General features: G+C 44.6%; 1 protein-coding gene across 2 annotated transcripts in view; it reads right to left on the bottom strand.

The window, feature by feature from the left end:
* The window catches only part of ZDHHC15 (zDHHC palmitoyltransferase 15), a 35,579-nt gene extending 24,448 nt beyond the window's left edge, over positions 1–11,131 (bottom strand). Inside the window, exons 1-2 of one of the 2 annotated variants that reach the window (XM_076347426.1) lie at positions 11,124–11,131; positions 1,356–1,382 (exon numbers count right to left, since the gene is read on the bottom strand). In XM_076347426.1, the coding sequence (XP_076203541.1) occupies positions 1,356–1,382; position 11,124 (28 nt within the window). In that variant the 5' untranslated portion in view covers positions 11,125–11,131. Of the gene's footprint in view, positions 1–1,355; positions 1,383–4,855; positions 4,989–11,123 lie in introns of those variants that run through there. The other variant, XM_076347425.1, reaches the window with a different exon arrangement.
* Positions 11,132–16,511: the final 5,380 nt, after the last annotated feature.

Below are 16,511 nucleotides of genomic sequence, written 5' to 3'. Positions count from 1 at the left end.
ACAGCTTTGAGACTTTCTAATGAGATGGCAAATGACCTGATACGCCTCACAAGAACGTGATGGATTGTGTGAATGATGTGTGAATCAATGATAATTCATTACTATGCTCTTAAGTTTGTTTGAGATGTTATCCTTATACTACATGCAGGTGGAGCTCAGTCATTTTTAAATTAATATGTACAGATAAATCTTGCAACAGGTTTAATTCTGTTGATAAAGCAATACAGCAGCATGTTAGAGGAAGCTGGCCTGGAGATACACTAATAGATTAGGCAACTAATAACTTTCTTCTGCTGAATAATCATTAATACCGTGCTTTCTATAGTTTCTCTGTAACAGTTTCAAATACTAAGACAGCTCTGTAGAGGAAAGAGAATTTACTTAATGCAGCAATCTGGAGGATCTTTAAAGTATCAGCTGGCACTGTTCTTCATGGCACAATTTGCCAGCTGAAAACCGCTACACCTACTTCTATCCTTCGTAACCCTGGAAGAAGAAATGAAGGCAAGAGGCCATCTGTATTAGCCAAATGCCTCCAAAGCACCTCCAGGAAAGAAGAGGAATACTAAAATGGCCACTAACCCCTTATTCTTAGAACATGACTGTGGCCTCCAGCAACGCACCAGTGGAAACAGTCTCATCAAGTGATCCTGCTGCTCTGTCCAACTCATTCTGCTGCTCTGTCCGACTCGTTCAGCAACCTCACGATACTGCGCCTGGGACCTCAGAACGCTGTCTGCCAGCCTGGACTACCAAATGAATCTGAGAAGTGTTCAAGCCAAATAATAACGAGACAGAGACCTTTGCTCTAACTCATCTGTGGTAGTAACTGACAGTTACTGTGTTATCACTCAATATGCAGCTAGTGGTCAACAGAACCAAGCAAAAAATCTTTTGCAAAAGCCTCCCTACAAAAAACATTAAAACTGGCTTTCACTGAAAGATCAAATAAAAGTGAAAAAAAACAGGCGGGCCACAGAACAGAACTAGTTTTTTCTGTTTAGCTTGTAAAATCAGTTCTGACAACATAAAACAGAACGGGAGAAAAGGTGCATGGGTGTATACAGATAGACACACATAGTTTTTTCTGAAAAAGTAAAAGGGATCAAAGCCTTTTCATGTTCTTCTGCTTATACTGCGACTAAACAGGGGCATTTCCCAATACATCCAAAAGTTATAGTATGTCTAACAACGCATGTTGTGTACTTCATGAATGTGTAATTACAGAAAGGAAACACTGAAAGAGTATGTAAGTTTAAAAAATTGACGGAAAGTAGTTCTGATATTTTAACTAGAACATTTGTGAATTTTTTACACAAGGGCTGAATGTCAAATAGTAAATTGAATGCACGTACCTTTTTCCACAGGGTTGCTCAGAGTCACTGAAAAAGAAAAAACATATGTCTACAGAGCAGAAAGGATTCCCAGAAAAGCTTGTGACAAATAACATTTCTACTTGAAATACAGCCATTTTAAGAAAAAAAGTTCAAATTCAACAGACAAAAAGAGAGCCCACAGTTTAGCATCAAATCAAAAGCATCCACAACAATTCCTTGTTTACTCACACAAATAACACCCACAACAAGATGTTCAATAGCTGTTACTTATGCTGTGTTTTCCCTTGTTATAAAATATATTTTGCATATTTGTACATTAGAAACATGACAAAAATAATCCACCGGTGACGGTGATGTGACAAGATTACCAGGGCTCCTCTAGCACCTGTCCCAGCAGCATCGCTACGCATGCACTTATAGGCATGTATGCAGCAAAGGGTACATTGCTCAATGTCTACTTCTACTGATTATTTTAAAATCCATCTATTATGTTAAAAGCCACCAACCAAGTTTAACAGAAAAGACAAAGACATCTTTCTTGAACTGAAAACGGAGCAGTTCTGTGATACCTTGACAGAATACTGCTTGGAAGAAAGACCGTTCATGGGATGGGAGCCCCTTATATCGGATCCATAGCCCTGAATCTAATGGTTGCAACTGAAATGTGTCGCTCCTTGGAGGAATGGAGGAATGAAAGGAAACTAGTGGCCACAGATCACCTCCCAGAGGCACAGTAATCTTACAAAAATAAGATCATATTACTGGAAGACTCAAAGATTTGAGAGCTTGCACATACCAGCGGTCACCCCTTCAGTTAGACTGTACAGAAAAAGAAGTGATTGAGGGATTGGAGCCTTTTACTTCTAACCTACAGCCAGCACCTGGAAAAAGACTCTACTCTTCAAGACTCACTCTGTCATCTTACTTGAATAACAAACTTGGAAAATGGAAATCAGAGTAGGAACCGAGAGGTCCTGCTTTCACTCATGAAAGTAGCTTTTCCTAAAACCATGCTAACAAACGATTTTGATCTGCAAGCTCTATGATACACAACAACATAAATGAAAAAAGAGACCAAATATTTGCTGTGTGTCTGTGCACTCAATTTCAGAGGAACGAGACTGTTAGGAAACCTTTCGTTTTTCCTTTGGTTTGCTGCAAATCAAACTACGAAGAGTACATCAGCTTTTCACAAATACTGCTTGGTTCCCTCCTGAAGTACGTGTCGCACTTGCAGCATGGCCTTTCTAAGGATTTTACTTGGGAAAAAAGCAAACTCCTCAATAAAGATTCTATAAAAGGTTTTATCGCAGGACACTGGGTCATTGTTCTCACTGTGGCAGCAACCACCAACCAGACATGAAATCAAGGCCTCCTCTGGAGTATGACTTGTTGGCCAAACCAGTCACTGAAAGTTTAAAACCCAGTATCGTGAGATACCTCTAGGACATCACCCCCACACTACTTCCAGTCCTCAGCAGTCTGCACAACTAAAGGCGAAAATCAAGAATCCAAACCGAGCACCTGCTATTTACAGGCTTGTAAATGGCAATACACAATGGAAACCTGGAAAAAAAAGAAGCCAACACATAAAGCCGTGCTATGCTAGAAATCTGGAAGAGAGAGAATGTCCCGAGAGCTGGTTTTCAAGTAACTGCATATGCCAACAGTTGATGTTCAAATCCCAAAATAATTAATATAGTCATTTCAACTTCTGTGTAGATAACCTCCTCCACACGCTAATAAAATGCACGCGAGAGAAAGATGGGGCAAAAAAATAGATGGGTGTGGGCAAAGGAGCGATTTTAAGCTGTGATTCTAGGCAGTGAGATGAGCTCCTGCCAGCTTAACCAGCATTTGCAGAATCACACAGGCCTGATCCAAACCCCACTTAAATCAGCAGAGTCTTTTCTAATAGCTGCACTGAGACTTGGAATTAACCAGTGTTAAATATTGCTGAATTTGCACAGCACTGCAAACAAACTGTATTTCAAAAGACTGACAGCATTTCAGGAAAATGAATTTTTTGTCACATGGTCTAATCAACAGTTACATGCACCTTGGAGAGATCGTTCCATGTGAATTCTTGAAAGAAACAGCCCACAATCTCAGAGATGGAATAAAATGTCATGAAGTATTTGGGAGTTTTGCCTAGCTGCCAATTAAAACAGATCAAAGAAGCTGCATTTCATTTTAGTCCCCATCGAGGAAAAAAAAAAAATAGGTCTTACTGCATTGGCAACCCTAACAAAAATCTGATTTAAATTTGCTGTGCAGTACCAGAAGGCGGCTCTTTCTGCAGAAACGTCTCAAACCACCATTCTGAGAAGTTTGGCTTCCTTTATCTGGCTTACCCTGTCCTGAAGAGAAAGAGCCACGTGCTCCTCCTTGCAATTTCAAAAGTCCAAGCTACCAGCTTTTCTCTCCACCTCCACCAGACCTAGCAATCCTTTCTTCTAGTAACGGGTTTTTGCACACACGCTAAACCAGAACATAATAAACACAAGACAGTTTGCAACTCACTATATAGTTAAATTGCTACATTAAACTATACAGTTACTAGCCAGTGCCAAAAATTTCCTTTCTAAAATTTAGCGTTTTCCATGCTACTGTAACAAGTTATTTGGCTCATGAGTGTGATTTAACGTAACCTATTTTTTTTCCTTTTCAGAACATAAAAAAATGACTGCGACGCAGGGCATTTACTGATTTTTTGTTGCTGCTTAAACCATAAGTCACATCTGAACGCTACCATATGGCAACAACAGGGACTTTCACCGTGGTTATAAATCTCCCAGGCTTCACGAACGTCACTTCCCCGGGCTGAGACGAGGACACACAACACACGGACTCATGACTAAGTAAAAGAACCCGCCACACCTAGCCAGCCCAGCTAGGATACAGATCTTATGGAAAATCGGGACAGCACACCATAAGAATCCCACTAATTGATCCCACCATGGGCTGGGCTAGCCATAAAGCGTTTCTTCGCATCCGCCTGGTGACTTTCGGGTGCGCCCGCTGCCCTTACGGGTGTGACTGGGGCGGGCGGGAGCACTCGCCAGCTGCAAGTCCTGCTCGGGCTGCAGCCTCGACGGGTTCAGGTACCAGCAGCAGCCGGGCGAGCCCGCCTAGCGCCAGCTGGCTGCGACCGCCACAGCTGGCAGCAACGCCTCTTCCTCCAGCACACGCGGAGAGGAGAAGGAAAAGGAAAGAGGAATTCCTCCGACCTCCGGGGGTGCGCACGGGGTTACGGCTCCTGCGGGCACCCTGCCCGCACGGGGCCGCCCGAATCGCCCGGCCAAAGGCGAGCGCTGCCTTCGGCGCCTCCACAGACCGACAAGCGGGAGGGCGGCGCTGCCCCCAGGAAACGCGGGCTCCTGCGGGGAGCCCCGGCCCGTGCCGCTGCTGAGGCGCGGCCCCGGGGGGGCAGGACAGGGCCCCCCGCTCCCCGCGACAGACACCGGCCCGCCCCGCTGCCCCCGGGCCGCCGCCCCCAGCCCGGCCGGGGCGCTCACCCAGGCACAGCTCGCAGACGTAGGCGTAGTAGGACCAGAGGACGACGAGGGCGATGATGAGGACGGGCAGCCAGGCGAACGCCCGCTGGCAGCACCGCAGCCCCCGCGACAGAGCCATCTTTCACCTCAGCCCGGCCGCATCGGGCATCGGCTGCGCGGGGCTGAGCGGCGCGGGGGGGGGGAAGCGCGGGGCGCTCGGAGCTCGGCTGAGCGGCCTGGCGGGCAGCGGCGGGGCTGGGCGCGGCGCGGCGCTGCGGCGCCCCCTGGCGGGGCGGGCGCACGGAGGGCGGGCACGGCGTCCGCCCGGCGGGGTGCCGGGGGAAGGCCGCGGGGCTCCGCCCCGCTGGGCGCCGCCGCCGGCCCCTCCGAGAGCTCGCCGAGCTCCGGTCTGGCCCACGGCGGGTCGCCGGCCACGGCAAGCTGCTGCGGAGCTTGGGTCTCCCTGGGTGGTTCGGCGCTTTTCATCCGTTGACGGCCCACGCGTAGCCGCGGGGTGCGGCACCGCCACGGCCCTACCACAGCCGCTGCCAGGAGGCGATCGCGAAGTCGCCTTGTCCCCTCCCCACCACCGTTCGATTAAGCGGAACAAGCTGCTTTTCTGAGACGGATCTGTCTACGCGAAATAGATTTAAGACGCCCCTAGAATGCCCAGTTACGGAGGCACAAGCCGGCACAGGCCACGATACCTCGCCACTCGCCCTAATTCAAGTTCCTCTGCAGTGTTCGGACTCCAATGCCCGTCCCCGGCACACCGGTACTCAGCTATCCTTCTCTCTGCTAGAAATACCCCACGGAGAGCCCACACTAGCCTCTTCTTCCATGGTGGCACCCCTGTGGCAGTTCACATGTCTAACGTACTCGTGTGTCTTTCCTCTGCGTTCTCTCCGACTGATGAATCTTTATACTAAAAGCTCTTTTTATCGGTAATCATATAATTTTGTACTTTGTTCTATTAAGCTTATCTTGTTTTTCTTGTAGGACAATCCTGTCCTCTGCGCTGACAACACCAGCTTTGTACTGCTCTCAAATTTCCTAAGCACAAACCTCGGTTACTGGTGAATACACAAGGGAAGATCAGATTCAAGACAACCTGTGGAACAAAACGAGCATCCCCTCCCAACAATCTAATAACATGGCATTTAATGTAAAAAAAAGAAGGGAAAAAAAAAAAAGACCACCCCACTCCCCCAGCCTGCTCCACAACCCCCTTTGAATTCCTTCAGGAATCCCCCTCATCTCCACATTCAGTAATGTGTTTTGAGCTAAGGCTTCGGTTAATTAAATCTGCTATATTGCCTCTGTTAAGGAAATGAGTTTTCTCATCAAGAGAGCAATTTATCTAACAGAATGTACTTCTGATAAAACCCTGGTGTAATCTACCACACTTTCCAGTCACCTCTTTGTTCACCAGGTTTCTTCCTCAGAATTTGTTCTAAAACTGTCCTTGATGGTATCAAACTGGCAGGCGGTACTGCCTCTGGCAACTTTTCTCTCTTTTTGAGTATAGGTACCACATTTCATAGAATCATAGAATCATTAAGATTGGAAAAGACCTCTAAGATCATCGAGTCCAACCATCAACCCAACACCCCCATGCCCACTAAACCATGTCCCTAAGCGCCTCATCTACACATCTTTTAAATACCTCCAGGGACGGTGACTCCACCACTTCCCTGGGCAGCCTCTTCCAATGTTTAACCACTTTTTCAGTAAAGAAATTTTTCCTCACATCCAATCTAAACCTCCCCTGCCGCAACTTGAGGCCATTTCCTCTCGTCCTATCGCTTGTTACTTGGGAGAAGAGACCCACACCCACCCCGCTACAACCTCCTTTCAGGTAGTAGTAGAGCACAATAAGGTCTCCCCTCAGCCTCGTCTTCTCCAGGCTAAACAACCCCAGTTCCCTCAGCCGCTCCTCATCAGACTTGTTCTCCAGACCCCTCACCAGCCTCGTTGCCCTTCTCTGGACACGCTCCAGCACCTCCATGTCCTTCTTGTAGTGAGGGGCCCAAAACTGAACACAGTATTCGAGGTGCGGCCTCACCAGGGCCGAGTACAGGGGCACGATCACTTCCCTGCTCCCGCTGGCCACACTATTTCTGATACAGGCCAGGATGCCATTGGCCTTCTTGGCCACCTGGGCACACTGCCGGCTCATGTTCAGCCGGCTGTCGACCAGCACCCCCAGGTCCATCGATCCAGCCTGTCCAGGTCCCTCTGCAGAGCCTTCCTACCCTCGAGCAGATCAACACTCCCACCCAACTTGGTGTCATCTGCAAACTTGCTGAGGGTGCACTCGATCCCCTCATCCAGATCATCAATAAAGATATTAAACAAGACCGGCCCCAGTACTGAGCCCTGGGGAACACCGCTCGTGACCGGCCGCCAGCTGGATGTAACTCCATTCACCACAACTCTCTGGGCCCGGCCGTCCAGCCAGTTTTTGACCCAGCGCAGAGTACACCTGCCTAAGCCGTGAGCTGCCAGCTTCTCTAGGAGAATGCTGTGGGGAAAGTCCAGGTAGACCACATCCACAGCCTTTCCCTCATCCACTAGGCAGGTCACCTGGTCATAGAAGGAGATCAGGTTGGTCAAGCAGGACCTGCCCCTCATGAATCCGTGCTGGCTGGGCCGGATCCCCTGGTTGTCCCGCTCATGCCTTGTGAGCGCCCTCAAGATGAACCGCTCCATAATCTTCCCCGGCACCGAGGCCAGGCTGACAGGCCTGTAGGTCCCCGGATCCTCCTTCCGGCCCTTCTTGTAGATGGGCGTCACATTGGCAAGCCTCCAGTCGTCCGGGACCTCCCCCGTTAACCAGGACTGCTGATAAATGATGGAGAGTGCCATTCTCCTGCCCAAATCCCTGAATTTAGACATCACCTAGAAATTTAGACATCATCTACAAATCCTTAGACCACACTCGTAATTCCATATTTAGTTCTTTCAATATTTTAAGACGGAGATGATCTACAACCTCTGATTTTCTCAAAAAATTTGTTCAGTAATGAGGCAACAGCTGTCTTAACCCCTGCTCACAGTCTGTACGGTCACTATTCTCTTCTTCAGGCTACTAAACTCCTTCTTTAATACAAACTCTGAACTTTTTGGCACTTGTTTTAATTTTCTGTGTGTGGTCCAGCTTAACCAAGCTTTTGGATAGTCCCTGCTGTAGCAAAAGTGCCTTGCAGATGCCGTTGGCCTGAGCTACATGTAACCCTAAACACAAAATCTCTGACATCTGACTTAGATTGTGAAATCCACAGTCTATGGGTTTTATTTTTATATATATATATATATATATTTATAGTCAATGGAAAGAGAAATGCCCCCTTCCAGGGCATTCAGGGAGGGGATTCAGGACACGTACACTCGATGTTTTGAGGATTTGGAAGAGGAAGATGCAAATGCCTGCTTGCTTTCTCCTCCTTCCCCACACTGCACAGAGCTGAGAAGCCAACATTTTTGCCAGCACTACGTTTTACAAACAGTAAGATTTAAAAATCATTCTTGTGAGCTAGATTGCTACCTGAAGCAACTCACAGAACCTCCTCTCCTAAAATCTCAAAACTGCTAATCATATAGATGGGAGGCACAGCACATTCATGATAGATTTTTCCTGCGTGTGTGTATGTAAAGCAGGAAGGCAACCTCTCCAACAGACAGCAACGGAATGCTGTAAAAGTGAAGAGGCGTTTTCAGATAATGCCTCTGTAAATAAAGTTAAGACTATTTTTTTTTGTTCAACAGCCAGTTTTTCTATGTGTTCTGACAGCCACATGGATTATCTTCAAAATTCTTTTGTTTCATGGGCTTCCAGGGGAGACTTAGTCATATAAACATGAGCTCATCTGAGGTAAGAGATTCCCAAATACAGCTCTTTAAAACAAAAATAATCATGCGACCTTGAAATCTTGTCATTCTTATAATGTATTTTTTGCACTTGTGGTTCAAATGGTAGCTCCCCATTTGAAATTGCCAGCTGGAGTTAGATATAACTGGCATAAGGTACCTTGTGCCCTTTTCAGAAATCAACACTACAGATGTCATTCAAAAGAAATGTTGAATCTAAAGCTGAGCTTCAGCCAATTTTACAACGCAAAGAAAGTCCCCTCTGGATGTGCAGCCTCACTGGGCTCCACAGCAACTGCAACGCTTGCAAGTAGCCCGACTTAAGAGGGTGGTTTAGGAAGACGTGGGATTATCCTAAATAATATCTGTATCTTTCAGTTTCATTCTGACCATGAGCAGTTTCCTGCTAATACACATCACACACAACTCTTTAAACAAAGAAGCAAACTTCTGCAGAGTTCGGAAAGCTGTGATTTCATCCCCGTGTGTAACTAGACTGTTTAAAACTACTGTCAAAGACTGCAGCACAAAGGAAGGCAGATAAGAAAATCAAGTACCATCAGCTTTAGGGCGATTTAAATAAGGCTCATCATCATCGGCTTTTTCTCGAAAAACATCACTTTTGGGTGCTCAAAGAAAGGAAGGTGGTGGTGACTCACCAGTGCCATAGAGACTCTGGGCATCAGGAAACACATCATTACAAAGAGCTGTAGACTGAAGACTAGAGTAAGACCGACACCAGCTAAGATGGCACTGGCTTTGGCACTGGTCAAAAAAAAAATAGCTAAAACACATCAGGAAGCAATATAAACTCAGGAAACAAATGCCAGTTTTTACAATTGACCTATTGCAGAAAAACCCAAAGGACCACATGTACCAATTTCACCGAAATGCTGTCTTTCGTATGAGAAAAAGCTCTTAAAAAATTACACGTGGGAGAAAATGCTTAATTGCATTGTCCTGTAAAAAAACACAACTGGAAAATGCAGTTTATATTTCCAGTGTGGAATGTGAAACTGTGCACAGACTACAGTACCGCCTTTCGAAATGATATTCTAATCCAGAAAAATCAAAGTTGCGCAAGTTACTTTCCCCACTGTTCATTTCAAAATCTTGCTTAAGCTTGTAGTATATGCAAGCCCTGAAGGTATGTGGAGAGATAGCTACAAAGCAGTCGTAAACAGTAACGAGCCAAACCTTGTCAAGATCTAACTTTCCAAACTACTTTTAACCTAGTGTGTGTAAAATAAAGGTGTAACCTTTTTTTTTATTGTCAGGTATTTGTATCTGGGTAGGTTACACATGGTTTTGCTTGTCAGTGACAGAGATATCCAAGAAGATGTGATAATCCACGACCTAAAAAGGGAACCAAAACCAACCCCGACTGGCAGCCGAGCGCCCTGGCTTCTGACCTCCCTGCTGATCTGAAAAAGGCTTGTGGGCCTAAAGCCTGGCCCGTTCTGTCATTTATTGCAGGAAAACACAGCGACCCTCCCTACCTTGATCGTATCTTGGGACTATCACATACCGTACTTGTAGGTAAGTAGATAAATCTTACAACACATGCTAAATCTAATCACATCAGATTTGGGCTTTGTATCAAAAATGCCGCACCCCAGCTCGCGCAGAGGAGTTAGACCAAGCTTTTTCAGAAAAATGGAAATTAAACAGCTGATTGCAGAGGAAAAAAAGAGAGCTGGTCCAGAGATTGGCCATGCAGAGCTCCGTAACTCCTGATTAATATCTTGGCTGTCGTCCAGATTGTTGTGTGTAGTTAGTGCAGCGTGAACGGCAGCTTACAGAGCTTTCAACGGCAGTGGCAGTTTTTGCTGTAGCTGGAGTTTTTCAGTAGCCTTCACGGTTAGTTTCAAACAGGCCAGAATTCAGCAATTTTGTTTGATTGCTGTCGTTATCAGAAAATTCAAAGGACTAACGGGCCAAAGAATCAGGATTAGGGAATACTTTTAAAAAGAAAAAGTAGATGCAACCGATCATCTTCAGGCTTCGCAAGAGAGGCTGTTATTTTTACTGGTGACTTCTCAGAGAGCGCCATATTTTATAAAAGCTTTCCCTTCTCTTCCCCATGTTTCCAGCTAAGTACTAGGAGATGGTGAAAGCATAATGAGGATTGACTGGTACTAACCTATGAGCAAGCTGTATTTTTGTTATATTCAGTAAGAACGCTCCAGTACGTGTGATAAGCTGCCACATTTACACATTAACGCCTTCCCAGAAACACCTTTTTGGTTACTTTCGGCAGGACTTTGCGGCTCTGTACTGGGACTCCTGCATTTTACATGAGTTTGTGCGCACATACAGTGGTCCTGTCATACATTTATCCACATAATCTGTATACAACATCATGATACCATCTTGCAGCGGATAAAGTAAATTAAGGAAACCGCTAGAACATACTCACTTGGTGTAAATCAGCAGAGCTCTAACGAAGTGGGTAGAGCTGTGTTTGTATATACCTGTTCTAAGATCTCTCTCTGTGGCTCTGGGACGAAAGTTAGATTTAGACAATTATCCTACCACTAATACTGAAACCAAAGCGGACTTACTCTTCCCGGCTTTCTTTGTCCTATACGGTAGCACCTGCCTCGCCTTTGACTGCAAGCCGCACGCATGGCGTCGTTGCTCTTAGTCATCACCCGCCTCCCGCTCGCTCACATTTCTCAGTCGTCCCATCCCCCACTTCAAAATTTTATCACAACTCAACGCGGAAATACGGGCAGGGTACATGGAGTGCGTAGCAAGGTCCGTCAGCGCAGATTGCGAGTAAAGCTGGTTAAAATATTACAAAACTTGTAATTGCCACCAAGTGAAAAAGTGGCCATTTGCAGCAAAGTTTGTCTCGTCATTGCAAATGCAGGCGTTCGTTTGTAAGCGTATGGGAACATTCGGTGAGCAAGCGCTTGCACCATGAGAGGGTGCTGGAGTCCACACAATACCAATCCGCAGTCAAGTCCCTCCAGCTGAAGAGCTGCTCCTTCTCCGCAGGGACAGGGGACTGACCCCCGCGAGTCTCCGCGCTGGTAACGACAGACGGGTAAATCGCTGGGGATGAAAAATCAGAATCTTGTTTTGTCACATTTATAGCCTTGCCCAAATATTGTTCGAAGTATTTCCCCACAATTATTGTCTTCATATACTCCGGAGAGACTGGAAATCTGATCAAATGCACTGACAGTACAGATTTAGGTAAAAAGTCGCATGAAATACCATAAACGTGACATTTTCTATTTTCTGAGTTCTTTGTCTTGCACCCTAAAAAACATCCTTTTAATTAGACAGTTGATCTATATCTTTCCATATCTTTTAAAGGCAAAACGTTAAAACGAATTTCATTCTGTGTACCTACAGCAAACCTGTCTTCCCCACCCCTCTTCCTCTCCTGCAATTATCAAGTGAATCCTGAACTTTTGTCACAGACATTTGCTATTTGACACTGGACTAACTACATTAGTTGGCAGTAACTAAGTCTGCTAACCTAACGGATGGGCCTTTTTCTCTTGCCTCTGCAAAGCAGAGGGGGGCCTTCCTCCTCATACAGTGCCCTTAGAGAAGAGCAGGGAGGGAGAGAAACATGCTACATCCAGGGAGACGCTTCTGCGATGTCTTAAATCTCTGTATCTTTTCAGCAAATGGAGTCCTTGTCCCACCTGACACCCTCAAAAGAGGGGGTGGGACGCGGGGGACAAACCCTGGGTAAGAACCTGTTGCTGCAGTGGTTAAAGCAATCCCACGTGCAGCGTGTGCTGCTGCTTCTTTGGGGCTACACAAATCTCTGTCTTCAAAACGTGCACGCACATAATAGTTGCAGCACGGAAAATTTCACGAGGGGAATACAAATAAGAGAAAAGGCTGCTTCTCAGTGGTTTAAATCGGCTAGGTGTCGGTGCGGTTCTCTAAAACAAAACAGAAGCATTTCCCAAGCCAAAAGGCTCCACCAACCCCGAGCCCTGCTGCAAACAGTGAATGTGCTCAGAAGGTCTCAAAGGAGCATCCCGTGGCCTCTTCGAAAGGATGGGCCCACGTGGTCCTGGCTGGCAGCCCTAGGCATCCCAGCCCAGTTCTGTCCCCCGACATGCGGACAGAAGCGGGAACAATGTCTGACAGAGCAGATCTCTGATAGCAGTATGGTCTTCTTGATCCCTGGTTCTTATGTGGATCCAGTTCTTATGCTTATGTGAGTACTGTAGCAGGACGCACAGTTTCTGGTTTCTAAAATAGCTGTATTCTGTGATTACTTTTTTTTTAAATCTATGTCTCTCTCAGTCACTCTCCAGTATCTTTTTTTCCCTCACACTGCTGAACTTTGAAACCAGATAAACACACTTCCAGCCAATTCATTATTTCTGTTATCTTTTAAAACAACACGTTGTGGAGCTTTGATCCTCTGACCATGGTGAAGCTTCAGCAAAACTATTTTTTTTTAAATTTAAGTCTATGCCATCTTTCAAGAATGAGATGTACACAATTATGTGATTCTTTAGAGTTTTGTTTTAAACCATAAAAATAAGTATGTGGTCTCAGAGACGCACGGAAGAGAGTGACATTTTTGTAATCTCACCAGATTTTGCAAATTGATGTTTTGCAAATCAATTTACTTGATTTTCTTTGTACCTGGTGGAAATGATTTCAGAGCTGAACAGCAGTGCTGAGTGTAGGCAGGCAGCATATGCCGCGTGTAATTTTTTAATTTCCTGGTAGCAGCAATTCTTACAGGCACAATAGCAGGTTTGTTTATTTTTTGTTCTTCATCAGACCTTTTATTAACATTCTGTTAGATCTCTTGACTGCACCTGGTTTGTTAGTGACTGAGTATAATGGCATCTTTGCCCTGGGCTCTTGGAGACGGAGCATATGGATGGGGAAGGCAACAGATAATATGGATGCAAATTTCAAATTACTGGTTTCATCCCCGAGGCACTTAAAGAGGACAAATCTCAAGGAAATAGGGAGAACAGCACAACTGTGCTTTTAGTTCCTACTGAAGGTATAGACTTGAAAACACCACTCATGGTCCTTGCAGTATTTTCCTTTGCAGAATAATGGAACATAAATTTATTTCAGTCAGGAGTACCTGTGCTCTCCTGATGAAAGCTTAGTCCAGTGGCAGATCATCAGGAGCACTATATTTACCAGCCAGTGCTTGAAGAAGAGCCTGTCACCTGCACAGGATCAAGATACCAGAAATCCAGCATGATGGTCTTTCTGATGAGCACCCATTAACGATCACTGGCACAGAATACACACTGATTTGGACTAATGACTGTTCATTAGAGCGGTCTCTAATGAACTGAGAGGGAGGCGTTTTCAACATTCAAGTCAACGTTCTCTTGCTTACAGAACCACTCACGTGGAAAAAGCAACTGTCTTTTTCTAGTTATGTAATTTTGTCTATCGTACTGGAGGTTTTCTTTTTTTTTCTTTTAAGTGGTTTCATACTCCTAAAACCCCTACGTATCCCACGGAACAGATCTGGTGTGACCCCAGCAGCGCACTGGTATTCAACCTCTGAAAGTACGACACAAACGGAACCTTCTGAGCTGGAAAGATTTATCAGGTTTTGCACTTCTTAAGGCTGCGCCTCTTGAGCAGTAGTGTACATACTTCTTTAGCTAACTGCCTCAAATCTTCCACTGCATTCAAATACATGATGAATACCAGTGCTGTAGACGTCTCTCAAACATACTGCTACCTCCTCCACAAACTGCCAAGAGAGGCTTTGTAAGAAAAATGAGCTTCATTTTTAGGTATTTTTCTAAATCAGTGCCATAATTTCTGACTTGATGTATCTTCTTATTCTGTTCTCCACTGATGCGTACCCATCTCCTGGAGGATGCTGCAGTCTCATTTACATCTGATGTTTCTTCCAAACTTCAGAACCTGTGTCAGTCTGGTAATTAGTTTGAAAACAGAATGAATTAAATTGGATTGCTAGAATGAATTCCATAATACCCTGGGAAGTCTGATATTTGTAATCAGCTATGTAACTGTTGCTAGGATACTGGATTTGTTTATTTTTTGGAAAAAAGATCTATTAAAATATTTGCCTTTCTAAAGCTACAAATCCAAGATATACAAAAGTTTAGTTGGTCCCGTGGACAATTTTTTGGTGCTTTCATATATAAGTAATATATTAACTCTTGACTCAGAAAACGTATGGAAAACCCCAGAAGAATCTACTAATGTATCTATCAGATATATTCCTAAAAAGAAGCATGTTATAGCTGATGAACGTTTACTTCCATGATCTTTTTCCTCTGTTAGCCTGAGCTGCATACACACAGACAGCATTGCACACGCAGAAGACAGTAGACATCTATTAAGTATCTTAGATTTAGTTTGTACGTCTGACAGTAACAGATCATCCTCTACAGCATAAAAAATATATGACATTGAAATATAAAGGACTCAGTGATGAAGCTTGTACCACCTTAACTAGAACGACCGGACCAAATTTCAGTTTTTACCCTCGGGTTCTTTTTCTCAGATTTCCTACCTGTGGCCCCATAGAAAATACTGACTAGTTCTACTCCCTCTCCAGAGCTCAACTTCAATTACTTTTAGAAGGTTTTCTCACCCTTAATTGTCATTTATCCAAGTTATAATTATTTAATCCTTTAATCTCTTTTCAAAAGTCAATCATGAGCTCTTCCCTACTGGTTTTCTTTTCACAGTGTTCAACCACCTCAGCAGTGACAGACAGACTCCAGCATAACTGTGATACATGCAGGGAATCCTTTCCTGGTGGCAATCATCTAGAGATGTGTCCTCTCAACTGTCCTTAACAGACTTCTTCAGTTCACTGCATTGCTCTCTACATAGCACTCTAATGGATAAAATTGTTAATTTTACTATGTTTTAGAGATACTGTCCATTTTCTTCATTATTATTTTGCCTTCAATTCCAGTGTACATTTCCTTTGCTTTCATTATCTGATAGAGACTCCGGGGTAGAGAAGCTGGGGGTGTAGAGAAGTCTGTAACTGATGAGATGTTAATTAAAGCAATCAGAAGAAAAGACCATGTTATCCACATGGCTTTATTCCTAAACTTATTTTCAACTGCCAAAATGTTGGTGAAAGTCTGGTTGCACTGAAATTGATTTCCAAAATCGTGATTTAATTCTTCACCTCTGTTTCTCCATCCATTTTTTTCCCTGTTGATATTCCATTAATCAGATAGAAAAGAAGATTTGGTGGGTATTGTGTAATTCAAATTGTTCTCTATTCCTAGCAGAGACGATTCCTCTCTTCTAATCTGGCATGTAATCTATCTTCGCTTCAGCCCTGAGTAACAGCAAATTCTATTCACTGGGATACAACTGAGTCCATCAGTGATGAATGCTCTGTTCCCATTGTTATGAATCTCCAATAAATCTATTTCATGGAAAACCAGGACACTTTAAAATACCTGCAATAGTCACTTTTAGTCTTCAATGCACCAAAGGGAAAAAAAAAGTGTCGTGACTGCTGCTGGTTAAACCTGCCTTTGACAGTCCACGTCCGTTTTCTCTTGCCTTACACAAGCTTCAGCTAGTCTAGATTCTGACTGCTAAGGATGTAATGGGTGTTGTGAATTATAGCTGATGACCCTGACAAAAATGCAATTTATTGTCAATTGTCCATTATAATCTGTGGGAAAAACAAAATACTTTTCTTGAAATGCTGTGTGAAAAACAAGTTTTGGCCCAAAATTTTCGGAACATAATATAACCACTAGATTCACTCGTCTCTTGTAATGCCGATGAGCCCCAAGAGTACTCATAAATATTGGCAGACTGAAGTAGGTAGTAT

Source organism: Aptenodytes patagonicus, chromosome 9, assembly GCF_965638725.1.
Source record: "Aptenodytes patagonicus chromosome 9, bAptPat1.pri.cur, whole genome shotgun sequence".
NCBI lineage: Eukaryota > Metazoa > Chordata > Aves > Sphenisciformes > Spheniscidae > Aptenodytes > Aptenodytes patagonicus.
Note: the sequence above shows the minus strand (reverse complement) of the source record. Positions and strands in the feature narration are given on the sequence as shown.